At 40.9% G+C, this 22,453-nt stretch overlaps 1 protein-coding gene across 8 annotated transcripts in view; it reads right to left on the bottom strand.

Moving 5' to 3' along the window:
• rapgef2b (Rap guanine nucleotide exchange factor 2b) overlaps nt 1-22,453 on the bottom strand; it is a 386,003-nt gene that overhangs the window by 101,427 nt on the left and 262,123 nt on the right. For all 8 annotated transcript variants that reach the window (XM_062039897.1, XM_062039899.1, XM_062039900.1 and 5 more), the window contains 7 exons: nt 19,274-19,432; nt 16,390-16,542; nt 16,163-16,327; nt 11,218-11,325; nt 7,251-7,454; nt 1,308-1,416; nt 943-1,219 (listed from right to left, as the gene is read on the bottom strand). In XM_062039897.1, coding sequence (XP_061895881.1) covers nt 943-1,219; nt 1,308-1,416; nt 7,251-7,454; nt 11,218-11,325; nt 16,163-16,327; nt 16,390-16,542; nt 19,274-19,432 — 1,175 coding nt within the window. The remainder of the gene's footprint in view (nt 1-942; nt 1,220-1,307; nt 1,417-7,250; nt 7,455-11,217; nt 11,326-16,162; nt 16,328-16,389; nt 16,543-19,273; nt 19,433-22,453) is intronic.

Below are 22,453 nucleotides of genomic sequence, written 5' to 3'. Positions count from 1 at the left end.
GTTGGTCGCTACATCTGTAAGTGCAAGTTAAAACTATCCTATGCAAAGCGAAAGCCATTTATCAACAACACCCAGAAACGCCGTCGGCTTTGCTGGGCCTGAGCTCATCTAAGATGGACTGATACAAAGTGGAAAAGTGTTCTGTGGTCTGACGAGTCCACATTTCAAATTGTTTTTGGAAACTGTGGATGTCGTGTCCTCCGGACCAAAGAGGAAAAGAACCATCTGGATTGTTCTAGGGTCAAAGTGTAAAAGGCAGCATGTGTGATGGTATGGGGGTGTATTAGTGGCCAAGACATGGGTAACTTACACATCTGTGAAGGCACCATTAATGCTGAAAGGTACATACAGCTTTTGGAGCAACATATGTTGTTATCATGGACGCCCCTGCTTATTTCAGCAAGACGATGCCAAGCCAGGTGTTACAACAGCGTGGCTTCATAGTAAAAGAGTGCGGGTACTAGACTGGCCTGCCTGTAGTCCAGACATTGAAAATGTGTGGCAGCTAAAATATGAGAAGGGAGACCCCCGGACTGTTGAACAACTTAAGCTGTACATCAAGCAAGAATGGGAAAGAATTCCACTTCCAAAATGTGTCTCCTCACTTCCCAAACCTTTACTGAGTGTTGTTCAAAGGAAAGGCCATGTAACACAGTGGTGAACATGCCCCTGTGACAACTTGTTTGCAATGTGTTGCTGCCATGAAATTGTAAGTTCATGATTATTTGCAAACAAAAGAAGTTTGTGAGTGTGAACATGAAATATCTTGTCTTTGCAGTCTATTCTATTGAATATAAGTTGAAAAGGATTTGTTGTATTCTCTTTTGATTTAGCATTTACACAACGTGACAACTTCACCGGTTTTGTGTTTTGTATAGTAAGCAACTATTGGAGGTAGATATAAATGAGCTGCATGAGATGATTAGAAGGGTATGTACTTACTTGTACGGTTTAGGAGGAAGAATGCTGGTGAGTGTTTTGTCAAAGATCTTCTTGAGCTTGTTGCGTCCTCCCACAGTGTTGGTCTTGGCCTTCTTGCTGGCCTTCTCCAGGCCCATCACCTGCTCCACGTCCACCGCCAGGTCGGGTATGGAGTAGCGGCTGGCCTTCTTGATGTCCCCGATCTTGGGGAGGTGGGGCGCCCCGTTCTTCCTGTCGTGCTCCTCCTCGCCGTCCACATCGTGGTCCTGCTCGGGCCTGCTTAGCAGATCTTTAAAAACTACATTTGGGAGCATTTCAGACCCGTTAGTTGTAGGTTCCGTCTTGAGACGGCCTTGTGTCTTGTGGGGTGTGCTCACTGAGCTTACCTAACAGGTTGGTTTTCACAGTTATGGACAAGTGGGTGTTGTTCTTCAGAATCTCCTTGGCTTTGCTGAGTTGGACATTCTCAAAGTTTTGACCGTTGACCTCCAGAATCTTTGCAAGACCAAAGTAAACTTCAGTTGATGCCACAAACACCAAACATCAACTTCAAGACAAAGTCTGACTCGGTCATTTGTGGCCCACAGCTCACTTTTTATTACAAATTACAACAATTCCCAGAATTCCAGGTTTTCCGGGACATTTCAAATGAATTGGCCATTTTTCAAACCTCAAACACTTCCACATTTTTCAACTGATTCAAACATTCCACCTTCCACATATCCTGGACATTCAAACTATCATTTTCCCAAGTTCCAAAAAATTCCAGGAATTCCCGTTTTTTCAAACTCTTTGACGACTCCTTCCACATTTTTCAACCCACTTGAAGCATTCCCCCGTCAAAACATTCCTCTTCATCAGGACAAAAAACAAAGTTGTTTTTGGAACTGGAAAAATTCCCGGTTTTTCGGTAATATCCAGGAATTCCGTAATACCATTTCTCAATGAAAAATGTTACTACTTCAACATTTCTCAACCGATTTGAAAAATTCCAACACTCATTCCGACCATTCACATTTGATAACATTTTCAAGAAAATTCCCCCTTTCCCAAAATTCCCATTGAAAAGAACGGGACATTCTTCTAAGTTGCACAACTCCCACATTTTTTTAACCGATTCAAACCGTTCCAACTTCAAAATATTCAGCCTGTTCAGGAATTGTGTGCTCTCCGTCTAACATCTATGAAAAAAACAATTCCCCGGATTTCCTAGAATTCCCAGTCTTTAGGGACATTTTCCCCATTCAAAATGAATGATACATTTTCCAAACGTCAACATTTCCAACATCAACACATTCCACTCATTCTAACTAACACTTTCCCAACTTCCAAACCTAATTCTGTTTTCCCGGGAAATTCAAAGTCTTCAACATTCCAACATTCTTCCATTCATTCTGTCAGCATTTCACTTCAACTTCGGAGCTTTCACACGCACTTCCTTCAGGAATTGCCTCATTTAGATAGTTTTTATTTTACAATGTATTACAATTGTAGATTAAGAAACTTAAATATTATATTTTACTTGACCGAATTTTTTTTTTTAAAAATGGATTGGTCTACTTACAGTATTTACATAAGGAAAAAATAATTCTTTAAATTGTAGACAACACAATTTAAAAATAAAAACAATGAAATTAAAAAATATTGATATATTGGAATCATTTATTGATTATTATTAAAGTAACTAATTATAACTGCAGATTATATATTATTATATTTCTGAAACTAAATTTATAATCAGGAAAAACATTTCAAATTGTAGATGACACAATTTGGAAATAAAACATTTAACAAAAATATTTCTCATTTGTTGATTATTACCGAAGTAATTAATTATAACAGCAGATTAAAATATTTTTCATTTCTAAAAGCATTTGCTTGGGGCAGGGGAATTATACATTTTCATTACATTTGATATATTGTTCTTTCGTTAATGATATATTATTGAATGTATTCAACATATTTGCATATGTGAACCTACATGTCATTGGTATTAATGGCAATGAAGGAAAAGTCACCAACCCACATTGTTGATTTTCTTTCTGGAAAAAGTTTGGCCAAAGCTGCTCTACTAACAAGCCGTTACTGAGTTGAGGAAAAGGACGTCCCCTCAGAGCGGAACTAAAGCAGATGGCTGATCCCAGGCCAGCAAACAACAGCAATTAGCCAGCGAGCCTACGCAAGTTCTCACTGACTGCTTCACTGTGCACTAATAATAATAACAACTAACCTAAAAATAATAACAACTAACCTAATAATAATAACAACTAACCTAATAATAACAACAACTAACCTAATAATAATAACAACTAACCTAATAATAATAACAACTAACCTAATAATAATAACAACTAACCTAATAATAACAACAACTAACCTAATAATAACAACAACTAACCTAATAATAACAACAACTAAACTAATAATAACAACAACTAACCTAATAATAATAACAACTAACCTAATAATAATAACAACTAACCTAATAATAATAATAACTAACCTAATAATAACAACAACTAACCTAATAATAATAACAACTAACCTAATAATAATAACAACTAACCTAATAATAATAATAACTAACCTAATAATAACAACAACTAACCTAATAATAATAACAACTAACCTAATAATAACAACAACTAACCTAATAATAACAACAACTAAACTAATAATAACAACAACTAACCTAATAATAATAACAACTAACCTAATAATAATAACAACTAACCTAATAATAATAATAACTAACCTAATAATAATAACAACTAACCTAACAATAATAACAACTAACCTAACGTGTTAGCCAGTAAAAAAAGAGCCAGCTTTTGCGAGCGAGTAAGCTTCCGACATTCAGGAGGAAACAGCTGCAGGATGTTTGGGTGTTGCAGGGGACTTAACGTGCATTCACACACTCTGCATGCTTTTCCAGGATTAAGGAGACTTTGGAGCTCAGAAGAGCGCCGAGTGTGAAAGTGCTTGTGAAGGTTTGCGAGGTGAAAGCCAACATGCCTGCAGTCACTGGCAACTACGCCAATGATGGTGCTTCCAAAAACTGCTTAGCTCCACCACTAACATCAACCTAACTACGCCAATGATGGTGCTTCCAAAAACTGCTTAGCTCCACCACTAACATCAACCTAACTACGCCAATGATGGTGCTTCCAAAAACTGCTTAGCTCCACCACTAACATCAACCTAACTACGCCAATGATGGTGCTTCCAAAAACTGCTTAGCTCCACCACTAACATCAACAATGATGGTGCTTCCAAAAACTGCTTAGCTCCACCACTAACATCAACCTAACTACGCCAATGATGGTGCTTCCAAAAACTGCTTAGCTCCACCACTAACATCAACCTAACTACGCCAATGATGGTGCTTCCAAAAACTGCTTAGCTCCACCACTAACATCAACCTAACTACGCCAATGATGGTGCTTCCAAAAACTGCTTAGCTCCACCACTAACATCAACAATGATGGTGCTTCCAAAAACTGCTTAGCTCCACCACTAACATCAACCTAACTACGCCAATGATGGTGCTTCCAAAAACTGCTTAGCTCCACCACTAACATCAACCTAACTACGCCAATGATGGTGCTTCCAAAAACTGCTTAGCTCCACCACTAACATCAACCTAACTACGCCAATGATGGTGCTTCCAAAAACTGCTTAGCTCCACCACTAACATCAACAATGATGGTGCTTCCAAAAACTGCTTAGCTCCACCACTAACATCAACCTAACTACGCCAATGATGGTGCTTCCAAAAACTGCTTAGCTCCACCACTAACATCAACCTAACTACGCCAATGATGGTGCTTCCAAAAACTGCTTAGCTCCACCACTAACATCAACCTAACTACGCCAATGATGGTGCTTCCAAAAACTGCTTAGCTCCACCACTAACATCAACCTAACTACGCCAATGATGGTGCTTCCAAAAACTGCTTAGCTCCACCACTAACATCAACAATGATGGTGCTTCCAAAAACTGCTTAGCTCCACCACTAACATCAACCTAACTACGCCAATGATGGTGCTTCCAAAAACTGCTTAGCTCCACCACTAACATCAACAATGATGGTGCTTCCAAAAACTGCTTAGCTCCACCACTAACATCAACAATGATGGTGCTTCCAAAAACTGCTTAGCTCCACCACTAACATCAACAATGATGGTGCTTCCAAAAACTGCTTAGCTCCACCACTAACATCAACCTAACTACGCCAATGATGGTGCTTCCAAAAACTGCTTAGCTCCACCACTAACATCAACAATGATGGTGCTTCCAAAAACTGCTTAGCTCCACCACTAACATCAACCTAACTACGCCAATGATGGTGCTTCCAAAAACTGCTTAGCTCCACCACTAACATCAACAATGATGGTGCTTCCAAAAACTGCTTAGCTCCACCACTAACATCAACCTAACTACGCCAATGATGGTGCTTCCAAAAACTGCTTAGCTCCACCACTAACATCAACAATGATGGTGCTTCCAAAAACTGCTTAGCTCCACCACTAACATCAACAATGATGGTGCTTCCAAAAACTGCTTAGCTCCACCACTAACATCAACAATGATGGTGCTTCCAAAAACTGCTTAGCTCCACCACTAACATCAACCTAACTACGCCAATGATGGTGCTTCCAAAAACTGCTTAGCTCCACCACTAACATCAACAATGATGGTGCTTCCAAAAACTGCTTAGCTCCACCACTAACATCAACAATGATGGTGCTTCCAAAAACTGCTTAGCTCCACCACTAACATCAACAATGATGGTGCTTCCAAAAACTGCTTAGCTCCACCACTAACATCAACAATGATGGTGCTTCCAAAAACTGCTTAGCTCCACCACTAACATCAACAATGATGGTGCTTCCAAAAACTGCTTAGCTCCACCACTAACATCAACAATGATGGTGCTTCCAAAAACTGCTTAGCTCCACCACTAACATCAACAATGATGGTGCTTCCAAAAACTGCTTAGCTCCACCACTAACATCAACCTAACTACGCCAATGATGGTGCTTCCAAAAACTGCTTAGCTCCACCACTAACATCAACAATGATGGTGCTTCCAAAAACTGCTTAGCTCCACCACTAACATCAACAATGATGGTGCTTCCAAAAACTGCTTAGCTCCACCACTAACATCAACAATGATGGTGCTTCCAAAAACTGCTTAGCTCCACCACTAACATTCCAATCTGTGTGGACCAAAGGGGGTTCTTACTTTTTAGAGCCAGGGTGGAGGATTGAACATATTTTGAGGAAGATGTTTATTATGTCGGTCCATTCCAACACAACACATCTGATCTTGGTCTTCCAGGCAAATCCGTGTAATACTCAATCATTGATTGTGTGAATGTTCCAGAACATTCTCTCATGTTCCAGAACATTCTCTCATGCTTTTCTACACCAACATTCATCTATTTCTTCAACTTCTTCTTCGTGCTCTACCTTCCACATTTTTCACCCGATTCAAAGCGTTCCAACTTCAAACTGTTCAGCCTATTTGGGAATCACAGGCTTTTCCTTGACACATTCCCCAAATTCCCAGATTTCCCAGAATTCCAGGTTTTCCAGGACATTTTCCCATTCAAAATGAATTGGCCATTTTTCCAACTTCCACCATTTCCACATTTTTGAACCGATTCAAACCATTCCACCTTCAACATATTGCACCATTCTGGAATTTCAAACCACCTTTTTTCCAAGTTTGAAAACAATGTCCAGGATTTTCCAGAATTCCTGGTTTTCCAAAGCCCTTTCCACCCTTTTTTCTGGCGACTACTCCTTCCACATTTTTCAACCTTTCCACCGTCAAAACATTCCTCTTAATCAGGATAAAAAACAATATTGTTTTTTTGAACTGGAAACATTCCCGGTTTTCCCGAAATTCCAGGAATTCCGTAATACCATTTCTCAATTCAACATGTTACTACTTCAACATTTCTCCACCGATTTGAAAAATTCCAACACCAACCATTTCAACTCATTTAGACCATTCAAGTGTTTTACCATTTGCAAAAACATTCCCGCTTTACCCGAAATTCCCATTGCAATGGATGGGACATTCTTCAAAGTTCCACATACCCCCACATTTTCCACCTGATTCAAACTGTTCCAACTTCAAAATATTCAGCCTGTTAGGGAAATGTGTGCAACAAATCCCAGGATTTCTGTTCAACTTCAGCATTGGAGCATTCACAGGCTATTCTTTCAGGAATTGCCTCATCTAGTAATAAATTAATTTGTATTCTTCAAATATGCAGAGGGTGAAAAACTAAGAATGGGCCCCGCACAATCCTACCTGATCCCCCCGTTTAAGGCCGGCCTCTGCTGCCTTGCTCCCGGGCTCCACGGCGTCGATGAATATGCGGAAGCCTTTCTCCTGTCCGCCAAGGAGGCTGAAAGCCAGCGCCGCCTCTCTGGACGACTTGGTCAGCGTCACCAGCCGCGGCTTGGCCTTAGCAGCGCACGCTATGTTTAACAGTCGGAGGTGCCCGCACATTTTCTGTGAAAGGAGAGCACATTTGCTTGAACTAGAGAAACCACTTTTCAATGGGCCTGCTCGCTCTTGCTAACCCATAGCCCGGCCATTTAGACCAACTTGGTGGCTTGGCTTTTTAATACATTTTTAAACACAAATGCTAACAATGCTAACAGCTAGCAACCTGTGTGTACACATCGGGATATAAAAGGAACATTAAAGCTGCAAGCAGCGATGGACGGGACCGACTTTGAGGGCTCATAAAATCCAAACCGGAGCAGTAATTTGAAGGGGGAATTGCAAACTTCCTGTTGATTTTTGCTGGGGGTTGTCAGTGTTTGAAATCTAGGTCTAAGTGAGACCTACATAGAGGTTTCATGTCTCTACAACATTCCTACTGGGAGTTACAGACAGTTTTGTCTGTGTTTTCTTCCTAGGGGGCGCTAGAGCGCAATTTTGAGTTTTGGGGTTTGGTTTTTTGATTAGATCGCAATTTTCGCCAGTCCTGATGTGTGTGTCCAATTTGAAGCATGTTAAGGGGGTCAAATTACAGCTCAAAGAGGCGGCGGTATGATAATAAAGCGCTAGAAATACAATAGGGTCCTCTGTCCCAAAGGGACTGGGACCCTATTAATACATTTTTAAACACAAATGCTAACAACGCTAAAACTAGCATGGATACATTGTGATAATATGGGAATTGTGTCCATTTTTAAATGCAAACGCTAAAAGCAGCAGCGGGCAATCTATGTGGATACATTGTGATATAATATGACACATTTTGTACGCAAATGCCAATAACTGTCATGGATACATTATATAAACATTGTAATATTATAAGAACATACTCACTTTTTAAACGGAAATACTAACAATGCTAGCAACCAGCGTGGAGACATTGGGCTAACATGGAAGCAGAGACAATAAGTCAGGCTGGGCAATTATTTTCACTCGTTGGGCCAAATTTAGAGAAAAAATGTGTCTGTGGGCCAGTATATCTATACATCTATGTATATACATACATACATACATACATACATATACATACATACACACATACATATACACACGCGCACACACACACACACACACACACACACACACACACACACACACACACACACACACACACACACACACACACACACACACACACACACACACACACACACACACACACACACACACACACACACACACACACACATACATACATATACATACATACACATACATACATATACATACATACACATACATATACACACGCGCGCACACACACACACACACACACACACACACACACACACACACACACACACACACACACACACACACACACACACATACATACATACATACATACATACATACACATACATACACATACATACATACACATACATACATATACGTACATACATGCATATACATACATACACACATACATATACACACGCGCGCACGCACACACACACACACACACACACACACACACACACACACACACACACACACACACACACACACACACACACACACACACACACATACATACATATACATACATACACATACATACATATACATACATACACATACATATACACACGCGCGCACACACACACACACACACACACACACACACACACACACACACACACACATACATACATACATACATACACATACATACACATACATACATACACATACATACATATACGTACATACATGCATATACATACATACAGTATTAGAGATGTGATAATATCGGCAGATAAATGCTTTAAAATGTAATATCGGAAATTATCGGTATTGTTTTTTTACATAATAATGTGTAAATTCCACGACTGTATATATCGGTATCGGTTGACTAATTAGATGACCATATTAACTAATTAGATGACCATAGTAACTAATTACATTACCATAGTAACTAATTAGATGACCATAGTAACTAATTATACTGTCATAGTAATTAGATGACCATAGTAACTAATTAGATTACCATAGTAACTAATTACATCACCATAGTAATTAGATGACCATAGTAACTAATTACATGGCCATAGTAACCCATTAGATGACCATAGTAACTAATAAGATGACCATAGTAACTAATTAGATGACCATATTAACTAATTTTATTACCATAGTAATTAGATGACCATAGTAACTAATTAGATGACCATAGTAACTCATTAGATGACCATAGTAACTAATTATATGACCATAGTAACTCATTACATGACCATATTAACTAATTAGATGACCATAGTAACTCATTAGATGACCATAGTAATTAGATGACCATATTAACTAATTAGATGACCATAGTAACTCATTAGATGACCATAGTAATTAGATGACCATAGTAACTAATTACATGACCATAGTAACTCATTACATGACCATAGTAACTCATTAGATGACCATAGTAACTCATTACATGACCATAGTAACTCATTAGAAGGCCATAGTAACTAATTGGATGACCATAGTAACTAGTTAGATGGCCATAGACGGCGTGGCAAAGTTGGTAGAGTGGCCGTGCCAGCAATCGGAGTGTTGCTGGTTACTGGGGTTCAATCCCCACCTTCTACCATCCTAGTCACGTCCGTTGTGTCCTTGGGCAAGACACTTCACCCTTGCTCCTGATGGCTGCTGGTAGTGCCTTGCATGGCAGCTCCCGCCATCAGTGTGTGAATGTGTGTGTGAATGTGTGTGTGAATGTGTGTGTGAAGGTGTGTGTGAATGTGTGTGTGAATGTGTGTGTGAATGTGTGTGTGAATGTGTGTGTGAATGTGTGTGTGAATGTGTGTGTGAATGTGTGTGTGAATGTGTGTGTGAATGTGTGTGTGAATGTGTGTGTGAATGTGTAAATAGTGTCAAAGCGCTTTGAGTACCTTGAAGGTATAAAAGCGCTATACAAGTATAACCCAGTTATCATTATTTATCTATCATAGTAACTCATTAGATGACCATAGTAACTCATTACATGACCATAGTAACTAATTAGATGACCATAGTAACTAATTATATGACCATAGTAACTCATTACATGACCATAGTAACTAGTTAGATGACCATAGTAACTAATTATATGACCATAGTAACTCATTACATGACCATAGTAACTAATTAGATGACCATAGTAACTAATTATATGACCATAGTAACTCATTAGATGACCATAGTAACTAATTAGATGACCATAGTAACTAATTATATGACCATAGTAACTCATTAGATGACCATAGTAACTAATTAGATGACCATAGTAACTAATTATATGACCATAGTAACTCATTAGATGACCATAGTAACTAATTAGATGACCATAGTAATTAATTACATGACCATAGTAACTCATTACATGACCATAGTAACTCATTAGATGACCATAGTAACTAATTATATGACCATAGTAACTAATTATATGACCATAGTAACTAGTATATCATGCAAAAGTGCAGATTCCAAGCATGTAAAGACTTAGTATAGTTGAAGTCATTAAAAAGATGAGTGCACATCATAATGGCAGCTACACTTTACATCTTAAAGTTGTAAAAAAATGATTTAGGAATGTCCGGCGGGCCAGATTGAAAAGCTTAACGAGCCACATGTGGCCCCCGGGCCTTCATTTGCCCAGGTGTGCAATACACGGTTGCTAAAGTGCTGAATGTTGAAGTGCTTCACTTGCCATGAGTGTATGTTTGGTTGTGTTGATGAGACGTACTTCACTTGCCATGAGTGTATGTTTGGTTGTGTTGATGAGACGTACTTCTCTCTCCAGGTTGTTTTCAAACTCTTCCAGAAAGTGAGTCATTGCAGGGTCGCCCTCAAAGTCATTGAAGTGATTGTTCACCCACAGCAGCACCACCCGTGTCACCTGCACAAAAGACAACACACACAGTACTTTTTAGATACATGATCATTAATAACCATTTATGGATGTTTTATTAAATAAATAATAATGTTTACATGTTTCTGTTAAATCAATAGTATGTTTTTATTTGTCATTTTTTTAATCAAATATTTTTACATGGGAATCTAGTCTATTTGGTCAACTAAAAATCCATCCAGCCATCCATTTTCTACCGCTTATTCCCTTCGGGGTCGCGGGGGGTGCTGGAGCCTATCTCAGCTACAATCGGGCGGAAGGCGGGGTACACCCTGGACAAGTCGCCACCTCATCGCAGGGCCAACACAGATAGACAGACAACATTCACACACTAGGGACCATTTAGTGTTGCCAAAATAAATAATAATAATAATAATTGTATTATTTTCATTTACATAATATAGTTTAGACTTGTTTAATTTAACTTAGTATTCAATTAATTTTATTAATCCAATAATATTAGTTGAGGTTTTTAAAAAAATGTTTTTTAACTTCTTCATCACAATTATTTGTTCCACTTATTTATTTATTTGATTGCTTACTTCTGGCTTTTCTACATCTTTGTTCACCTTTTAATTACATTATTGTGTTTTTGTTTAATGGAATAAAACATACTTTGTGTTTTCTTTACAAAAGCCAAAAGCAGTGAAGTTGTCACGTTGTGTAAATGCTAAATAAAAAGAGAATACAACAAATCCTTTTCAACTTATATTCAATTAAATAGACTGCAAAGACAAGATATTTCATGTTCACACTGACAAACTTCATTTTTGTTTGCAAATAATCATGAACTTAGAATTTAATGGCAGCAACATAATGCAAAAAAGTTGTCAGAGGGGCATGTTCACCACTGTGTTACATGGCCTTTCCTTTGAACAACACTCAGTAAAGGTTTGGGAAGTGAGGAGACACATTTTTGAAGTGGAATTCTTTCCCATTCTTGCTTGATGTACAGCTTAAGTTGTTCAACAGTCCGGGGGTCTCCCTTCTCACATTGCAGGTGCCACACATTTTCTATGTCTGGACTACAGGCAGGCCAGTCTAGTACCCGCACTCTTTTACTACGTTGATGTAACACCTGGCTTGGCATTGTCTTGCTGAAATAAGCAGGGGCGTCCATGGTAACGTTGCTTGGATGGCAACATATGTTGCTCCAAAAGCTGTATGTACCTTTCAGCATTAATGGTGCCTTCACAGATGTGTAAGTTACCCATGTCTTGGCCACTAATACACCCCCATACCATCACACATGCTGCCTTTTACACTTTGTGCCTAGAACAATCCGGATGGTTCTTTTCCTCTTTGGTCCGGAGGACACGACGTCCACAGTTTCCAAAAACAATTTGAAATGTGGACTCGTCAGACCACAGAACACTTTTCCACTTTGTATCAGTCCATCTTAGATGAGCTCAGGCCCAGCGAAGTGTTTCTGGGTGTTGTTGATAAATGGCTGTTGCTTTGCATAGTAGAGTTTTAATTTGCACTTACAGATGTAGCGACCAACTGTAGTTACTGACAGTGTTTTTTTTAAGTATTCCTGAGTGGTGATATCTTTTACACACTAATGTGGCTTTTTGATGCAGTACAGCCTGAGGGATGGAAGGTCACGGGCATTTAATGTTTCGTGCAGTGATTTCTCCAGATTCTCTGAACCTTTTGATGATATTACGGAGCGTAGATGTTGAAATCCCTAAATTCCTTGTTGAGAAATGTTGTTGTTCAACAATTTGCTCAGGCATTTGTTGACAAAGTGGTGACCCTCGCCCCATCCTTGTTTGTGAATGACTGAGCATTTCATGGAATCTACTTTTATACCCAATCATGGCACCCACCTGTTCCCAATTAGCCTGCACACCTGTGGGATGTTCCAAATAAGTGTTTGATGAGCATTCCTCAACTTTATCACTCTTTTTTGCCACTTGTGCCAGCTTTTTTGAAACATGTTGCAGGCATCACATTCCAAATGAGCTAATATTAGCACAAAATAAGAAAGTTTGTCAGTGTGAACATGAAATATGTTGTCTTTGCAGTCTATTCAATAGAATATAAGTTGAAAAGGATTTGTTGTATTGTCTTGTTATTTAGCATTTACACAACGTGACAACTTCACTGCTTTTGTAGTTTGTAGATCCAAAAACTTATTTGCACAGCATAGCAGTTTTTTACTTTGTTTCCTTTTAATTTTTCATTTCAATAATTGTATCTTTGAAAAATGTGAGGATTGTTTAAAATGTGTTTTCCTCAATTGAAAAAACCCAAACTTCATAGACACAACTTGTGCACCTGGTCATTTAAAGTGCTCTACAACTTGTGCACCTGGTCATTTAAAGTGCTCTACAACTTGTGCACCTGGTCATTTAAAGTGCTCTACAACTTGTGCACCTGGTCATTTAAAGTGCTCTACAACTTGTGCACCTGGTCATTTAAAGTGCTCTACAACTTGTGCACCTGGTCATTTAAAGTGCTCTACAACTTGTGCACCTGGTCATTTAAAGTGCTCTACAACTTGTGCACCTGGTCATTTAAAGTGCTCTACAACTTGTGCACCTGGTCATTTAAAGTGCTCTACAACTTGTGCACCTGGTCATTTAAAGTGCTCTACAACTTGTGCACCTGGTCATTTAAAGTGCTCTACAACTTGTGCACCTGGTCATTTAAAGTGCTCTACAACTTGTGCACCTGGTCATTTAAAGTGCTCTACAACTTGTGCACCTGGTCATTTAAAGTGCTCTACAACTTGTGCACCTGGTCATTTAAAGTGCTCTACAACTTGTGCAGCTGGTCATTTAAAGTGCTCTACAACTTGTGCACCTGGTCATTTAAAGTGCTCTACAACTTGTGCACCTGGTCATTTAAAGTGCTCTACAACTTGTGCACCTGGTCATTTAAAGTGCTCTACAACTTGTGCACCTGGTCATTTAAAGTGCACTACAACTTGTGCACCTGGTCATTTAAAGTGCTCTACAACTTGTGCACCTGGTCATTTAAAGTGCTCTACAACTTGTGCACCTGGTCATTTAAAGTGCTCTACAACTTGTGCACCTGGTCATTTAAAGTGCTCTACAACTTGTGCACCTGGTCATTTAAAGTGCTCTACAACTTGTGCACCTGGTCATTTAAAGTGCTCTACAACTTGTGCACCTGGTCATTTAAAGTGCTCTACAACTTGTGCACCTGGTCATTTAAAGTGCTCTACAACTTGTGCACCTGGTCATTTAAAGTGCTCTACAACTTGTGCACCTGGTCATTTAAAGTGCTCTACAACTTGTGCACCTGGTCATTTAAAGTGCTCTACAACTAGTGCACCTGGTCATTTAAAGTGCTCTACAACTTGTGCACCTGGTCATTTAAAGTGCTCTACAACTTGTGCACCTGGTCATTTAAAGTGCTCTACAACTTGTGCACCTGGTCATTTAAAGTGCTCTACAACTTGTGCACCTGGTCATTTAAAGTGCTCTACAACTTGTGCACCTGGTCATTTAAAGTGCTCTACAACTTGTGCACCTGGTCATTTAAAGTGCTCTACAACTTGTGCACCTGGTCATTTAAAGTGCTCTACAACTTGTGCACCTGGTCATTTAAAGTGCTCTACAACTTGTGCACCTGGTCATTTAAAGTGCTCTACAACTTGTGCACCTGGTCATTTAAAGTGCTCTACAACTTGTGCACCTGGTCATTTAAAGTGCTCTACAACTTGTGCACCTGGTCATTTAAAGTGCTCTACAACTAGTGCACCTGGTCATTTAAAGTGCTCTACAACTTGTGCACCTGGTCATTTAAAGTGCTCTACAACTTGTGCACCTGGTCATTTAAAGTGCTCTACAACTTGTGCACCTGGTCATTTAAAGTGCTCTACAACTTGTGCACCTGGTCATTTAAAGTGCTCTACAACTTGTGCACCTGGTCATTTAAAGTGCTCTACAACTTGTGCACCTGGTCATTTAAAGTGCTCTACAACTTGTGCACCTGGTCATTTAAAGTGCTCTACAACTTGTGCACCTGGTCATTTAAAGTGCTCTACAACTTGTGCACCTGGTCATTTAAAGTGCTCTACAACTTGTGCACCTGGTCATTTAAAGTGCTCTACAACTTGTGCACCTGGTCATTTAAAGTGCTCTACAACTTGTGCACCTGGTCATTTAAAGTGCTCTACAACTTGTGCACCTGGTCATTTAAAGTGCTCTACAACTTGTGCACCTGGTCATTTAAAGTGCTCTACAACTTGTGCACCTGGTCATTTAAAGTGCTCTACAACTTGTGCACCTGGTCATTTAAAGTGCTCTACAACTTGTGCACCTGGTCATTTAAAGTGCTCTACAACTTGTGCACCTGGTCATTTAAAGTGCTCTACAACTTGTGCACCTGGTCATTTAAAGTGCTCTACAACTTGTGCACCTGGTCATTTAAAGTGCTCTACAACTTGTGCACCTGGTCATTTAAAGTGCTCTACAACTTGTGCACCTGGTCATTTAAAGTGCTCTACAACTTGTGCACCTGGTCATTTAAAGTGCTCTACAACGTGTGCACCTGGTCATTTAAAGTGCTCTACAACTAGTGCACCTGGTCATTTAAAGTGCTCTACAACTTGTGCACCTGGTCATTTAAAGTGCTCTACAACTTGTGCACCTGGTCATTTAAAGTGCTCTACAACTTGTGCACCTGGTCATTTAAAGTGCTCTACAAATGCATCCAAAGGCACTAAAAAGGATGACAATTATCTTCAAATGAATCCTGAAAGAATTGACATACATAAAACAAAGATGGATGTGGACATATTTGTGGATACAGTTCTTTCCCCACAGCTACACACACAAAAGGTCCATACCTTGTCCCTGAGACTTGGGTCATGGAACCACTCCAAGAGCTTCTTGCCCACGACCATGGGGCTGGAGAGGAAAGTCCTGTAGGTCAACAGGAAGTCCTCGATGTAGGTAGGGTCCACCACTGAGTGTTCTTCCACCAGGTGCATGGTGAGACGCTCCGATGTGCCCTGAGACCAAACATGGTGGTGATCCCGGCCCAGGTGAGCACCAGTACGTCTTACGGACTCACCTTTATGACAATGTGTCCTTTCCTGGTCCCGGTGCGGTCCAGTTCTCGGTGCTCCTTCACCATGACGATCTCACCTTCTTCTTCCACTTTCTGCATGTTCTTCTCCACCTGGTTGAGGATGCAGCAGTAGTCCTGCTGGGCGATGCACACAAACTACACGACGACAACAAGAAGACATTTCACATTTGGTCACTTCAAGGTCACATTCTGGAAATGTCACACTCGTCTTGTTGTCTCTGACACTTCTTCTTGTCTCTGACACTTCTTCTTGTCTCTGACACTTCTTCTTGTCTCTGACACTTCGTCTTGTCTCTGACACTTCTTCTTGTCTCTGACACTTCTTCTTGTCTCTGACACTCGTCTTGTCTCTGACACTTCGTCTTTTCTCTGACACTTCTTCTTGTCTCTGACACTTCTTCTTGTCTCTGACACTTCTTGTTGTCTCTGACACTTCTTGTTGTCTCTGACACTTCTTCTTGTCCCTGACACTTCTTCTTGTCTCTGACACTTCTTCTTGTCTCTGACACTTCTTCTTGTCTCTGACACTTCTTGTCTCTGACACTTCTTCTTGTCTCTGACACTTCTTGTTGTCTCTGACACTTCTTCTTGTCTCTGACACTTCTTGTTGTCTCTGACACTTCTTGTCTCTGACACTTCTTCTTGTCTCTGACACTTCTTCTTGTCTCTGACACTTCTTGTTGTCTCTGACACTTCTTGTTGTCTCTGACACTTCTTCTTGTCTCTGACACTTCTTGTTGTCTCTGACACTTCTTGTTGTCTCTGACACTTCTTCTAGTCTCTGACACTTCTTCTTGTCTCTGACACTTCTTCTTGTCTCTGACACTTCTTCTTGTCTCTGACACTTCTTGTTGTCTCTGACACTTCTTGTTGTCTCTGACACTTCTTCTAGTCTCTGACACTTCTTCTTGTCTCTGACACTTCTTCTTGTCTCTGACACTTCTTCTTGTCTCTGACACTTCTTGTTGTCTGTGACACTTCTTCTTGTCTCTGACACTTCTTCTTGTCTCTGACACTTCTTGTTGTCTCTGACACTTCTTGTTGTCTCTGACACTTCTTCTTGTCTCTGACACTTCTTCTTGTCTCTGACACTTCTTCTTGTCTCTGACACTTCTTGTTGTCTCTGACACTTCTTGTTGTCTCTGACACTTCTTCTTGTGTCTGACACTTCTTCTTGTGTCTGACACTTCTTCTTGTGTCTGACACTTCTTCTTGTCTCTGACACTTCTTCTTGTCTCTGACACTTCTTCTTGTCTCTGACACTTCTTCTTGTCTCTGACACTTCTTCTTGTCTCTGACACTTCTTCTTGTCTCTGACACTTCTTGTTGTCTCTGACACTTCTTCTTGTGTCTGACACTTCTTCTTGTCTCTGACACTTCTTCTTGTCTCTGACACTTCTTCTTGTCTCTGACACTTCTTCTTGTCTCTGACACTTCTTGTTGTCTCTGACACTTCTTGTTGTCTCTGACACTTCTTGTTGTCTCTGACACTTCTTCTTGTCTCTGACACTTCTTCTTGTCTCTGACACTTCTTCTTGTCTCTGACACTTCTTCTTGTCTCTGACACTTCTTCTTGTCTCTGACACTTCTTGTTGTCTCTGACACTTCTTGTTGTCTCTGACACTTCTTGTTGTCTCTGACACTTCTTGTTGTCTCTGACACTTCTTGTTGTCTCTGACACTTCTTCTTGTCTCTGACACTTCTTCTTGTCTCTGACACTTCTTGTTGTCTCTGACACTTCTTGTTGTCTCTGACACTTCTTCTTGTCTCTGACACTTCTTGTTGTCTCTGACACTTCTTCTTGTCTCTGACACTTCTTCTTGTCTCTGACACTTCTTCTTGTCTCTGACACTTCTTGTTGTCTCTGACACTTCTTGTTGTCTCTGACACTTCTTGTTGTCTGTGACACTTCTTCTTGTCTCTGACACTTCTTCTTGTCTCTGACACTTCTTCTTGTCTCTGACACTTCTTCTTGTCTCTGACACTTCTTCTTGTCTCTGACACTTCTTCTTGTCTCTGACACTTCTTCTTGTCTCTGACACTTCTTCTTGTCTCTGACACTTCTTGTTGTCTGTGACACTTCTTCTTGTCTCTGACACTTCTTCTTGTCTCTGACACTTCTTCTTGTCTCTGACACTTCTTCTTGTCTCTGACACTTCTTCTTGTCTCTGACACTTCTTCTTGTCTCTGACACTTCTTCTTGTCTCTGACACTTCTTCTTGTCTCTGACACTTCTTCTTGTCTCTGACACTTCTTCTTGTCTCTGACACTTCTTCTTGTCTCTGACACTTCTTCTTGTCTCTGACACTTCTTCTTGTCTCTGACACTTCTTCTTGTCTCTGACACTTCTTCTTGTCTCTGACACTTCTTCTTGTCTCTGACACTTCTTCTTGTCTCTGACACTTCTTCTTGTCTCTGACACTTCTTCTTGTCTCTGACACTTCTTCTTGTCTCTGACACTTCTTGAGTGACGAGAGGTCAGGCCGACCACCTGAGAGCATTAATGTCCCCCCTGGAGGGCGTCACACTGTCAACATGGAGCCCCGCAGCACACCCGAGTCACAATGTAGACCACCTCCATAGCAGCTAACCTTAGCATGGTTGTGTGGCAGGTGAAGGAGACTCACCTGGCAGTCGTCCACCTTGTAGACCACCTCCATAGCAGCTAACCTTAGCATGGTTGTGTGGCAGGTGAAGGAGACTCACCTGGCAGTCGTCCACCTTGTAGACCACCTCCATAGCAGCTAACCTTAGCATGGTTGTGTGGCACGTGAAGGAGACTCTCACCTGGCAGTCGTCCACCTTGTAGACCACCTCCATAGCAGCTAACCTTAGCATGGTTGTGTGGCACGTGAAGGAGACTCACCTGGCAGTCGTCCACCTTGGTCTTCATGGCGCCCTTCATGTACTCCTTCTCCATGGTGGGCGACACCCCAAAGCTGTTCCCCATGCACAGAATCTCTGTCCGCCCGTCAGGGTGTGTCACCTCCACTGAGCCATTCAGGATGACTGACCACGAGTCCAGCTGGAGACGTAAACATCATGTTTGACCACCATGACCATCATGTTTGACCATCATGTTTGACCATCATGTTTGACCATCATGACCATCATGTTTGACCATCATGTTTGACCATCATGACCATCATGTTTGACCATCATGTTTGACCATCATGACCATCATGTTTGACCATCATGTTTGACCAGCATGACCATCATGTTTGACCACCATGACCATCATGTTTGACCAGCATGTTTGACCAGCATGACCATCATGTTTGACCATCATGTTTGACCAGCATGACCATCATGTTTGACCACCATGACCATCATGTTTGACCACCATGACCATCATGTTTGACCATCATGTTTGACCATCATGACCATCATGTTTGACCACCATGACCATCATGTTTGACCATCATGACCATCATGTTTGACCACCATGACCATCATGTTTGACCATCATGTTTGACCATCATGACCATCATGTTTGACCACCATGACCATCATGTTTGACCATCATGACCATCATGTTTGACCACCATGACCATCATGTTTGACCATCATGTTTGACCATCATGACCATCATGTTTGACCACCATGACCATCATGTTTGACCATCATGTTTGACCATCATGACCATCATGTTTGACCATCATGACCATCATGTTTGACCAGCATGTTTGACCAGCATGACCATCATGACCATCATGTTTGACCAGCATGACCATCATGTTTGACCAGCATGACCATCATGTTTGACCAGCATGACCATCATGTTTGACCAGCATGACCATCATGTTTGACCAGCATGACCATCATGTTTGACCATCATGTTTGACCATCATGTTTGACCATCATGACCATCATGTTTGACCAGCATGACCATCATGTTTGACCATCATGACCATCATGTTTGACCACCATGACCATCATGTTTGACCATCATGACCATCATGTTTGACCACCATGACCATCATGTTTGACCATCATGTTTGACCATCATGACCATCATGTTTGACCACCATGACCATCATGTTTGACCATCATGTTTGACCATCATGACCATCATGTTTGACCATCATGACCATCATGTTTGACCAGCATGTTTGACCAGCATGACCATCATGACCATCATGTTTGACCAGCATGACCATCATGTTTGACCAGCATGACCATCATGTTTGACCAGCATGACCATCATGTTTGACCAGCATGACCATCATGTTTGACCATCATGTTTGACCATCATGTTTGACCATCATGACCATCATGTTTGACCAGCATGACCATCATGTTTGACCAGCATGACCATCATGTTTGACCAGCATGACCATCATGTTTGACCATCATGACCATCATGTTTGACCACCATGACCATCATGTTTGACCATCATGACCATCATGTTTGACCACCATGACCATCATGTTTGACCATCATGTTTGACCATCATGACCATCATGTTTGACCACCATGACCATCATGTTTGACCATCATGTTTGACCATCATGACCATCATGTTTGACCATCATGACCATCATGTTTGACCAGCATGTTTGACCAGCATGACCATCATGACCATCATGTTTGACCAGCATGACCATCATGTTTGACCAGCATGACCATCATGTTTGACCAGCATGACCATCATGTTTGACCAGCATGACCATCATGTTTGACCATCATGTTTGACCATCATGTTTGACCATCATGACCATCATGTTTGACCAGCATGACCATCATGTTTGACCAGCATGACCATCATGTTTGACCAGCATGACCATCATGTTTGACCAGCATGACCATCATGTTTGACCAGCATGACCATCATGTTTGACCAGCAACAGCTTGATGGACATTCCCCACATCTTTCAAATGTAGCAGATTGTGGCAAAAGCTGCCTATTACAGCTTGTCCTCTCAGATTTTGGTTTTCTTAGCAACCATTAAAGTCCTACTGAAAGCCACTACTAGCGACCACGCAGTCTGATAGTTTATATATCAATGATGAAATCTTAACATTGCAACACATGCCAATACGGCCGGGTTAACTTATAAAGTGACATTTTACATTTCCCGCCACACTTCCGCTTGAAAAGGTCTATGTATGATGACGTATGCGCGTGACGTCAATGGTTGATACGGAAGTATTCGGACACATTGTATCCAATACAAACAGCTCTGTTTTCATCTCAACATTCCACAGTATTCTGGACATCTGTGTTGGTGAATCTTTTGCAATTTGTTTAATGAACAATGAAGACTGCAAAGAAGAAAGCTGTAGGTGGGATCGGTGTATTAGCGGCTGGCTGCAGCAACACAACCAGGAGGACTTTGACTTGGATAGCAGACGCGCTAGCCGAAGCTAGCCGCCGACCGCACGGATGATCGGGTGAAGTCCTTCGTCGCTCCGTCGATCGCTGGAACGCAGGTGAGCACGGGTGTTGATGAGCAGATGAGGGCTGGCTGGCGTAGGTGGATAGCTAATGTTTTTAGCATAGCTCTGTGAGGTCCCGTTGCTAAGTTAGCTTCAATGGCGTCGTTAGCAACAGCATTGTTAAGCTTCGCCAGGCTGGAAAGCATTAACCGTGTAGTTACATGTCCATGGTTTAATAGTATTGTTGATCTTCTGTCTATCCTTCCAGTCAGGGGTTTATTTCTTTTGTTTCTATCTGCAGTTAAGCCCGATGCTATCACGTTAGCTCCGTAGCTAAAGTGCTTCGCCGATGTATTGACGTGGAGATAAAAGTCACTGTGAATGTCCATTTTGCGTTCTGGACTCTCATTTTCAAGAGGATATAGTATCCCAGGTGGTTTAAAATACAAATCCGTGATCCACAATAGAAAAAGGAGAGAGTGTGGAATCCAATAAGCCAGCTTGTACCTAAGTTACAGTCAGAGCGAAAAACGATATGTCTTGCACTGCACGCTAGTCCTTCACTCTCACGTTCCTCATCCACGAATCGTTCATCCTGGCTCAAATTAATGGGGTAATCGTTGCTTTCTCGGTCCGAATCTCTCTCGCTGCTGGTGTAAACAATGT

This window comes from Entelurus aequoreus, linkage group LG28, assembly GCF_033978785.1.
Source record: "Entelurus aequoreus isolate RoL-2023_Sb linkage group LG28, RoL_Eaeq_v1.1, whole genome shotgun sequence".
Taxonomy (NCBI): domain Eukaryota; kingdom Metazoa; phylum Chordata; class Actinopteri; order Syngnathiformes; family Syngnathidae; genus Entelurus; species Entelurus aequoreus.
The sequence above is the reverse complement of the archived record's forward strand: the minus strand, read 5'-3'. Positions and strand labels throughout refer to the sequence as shown.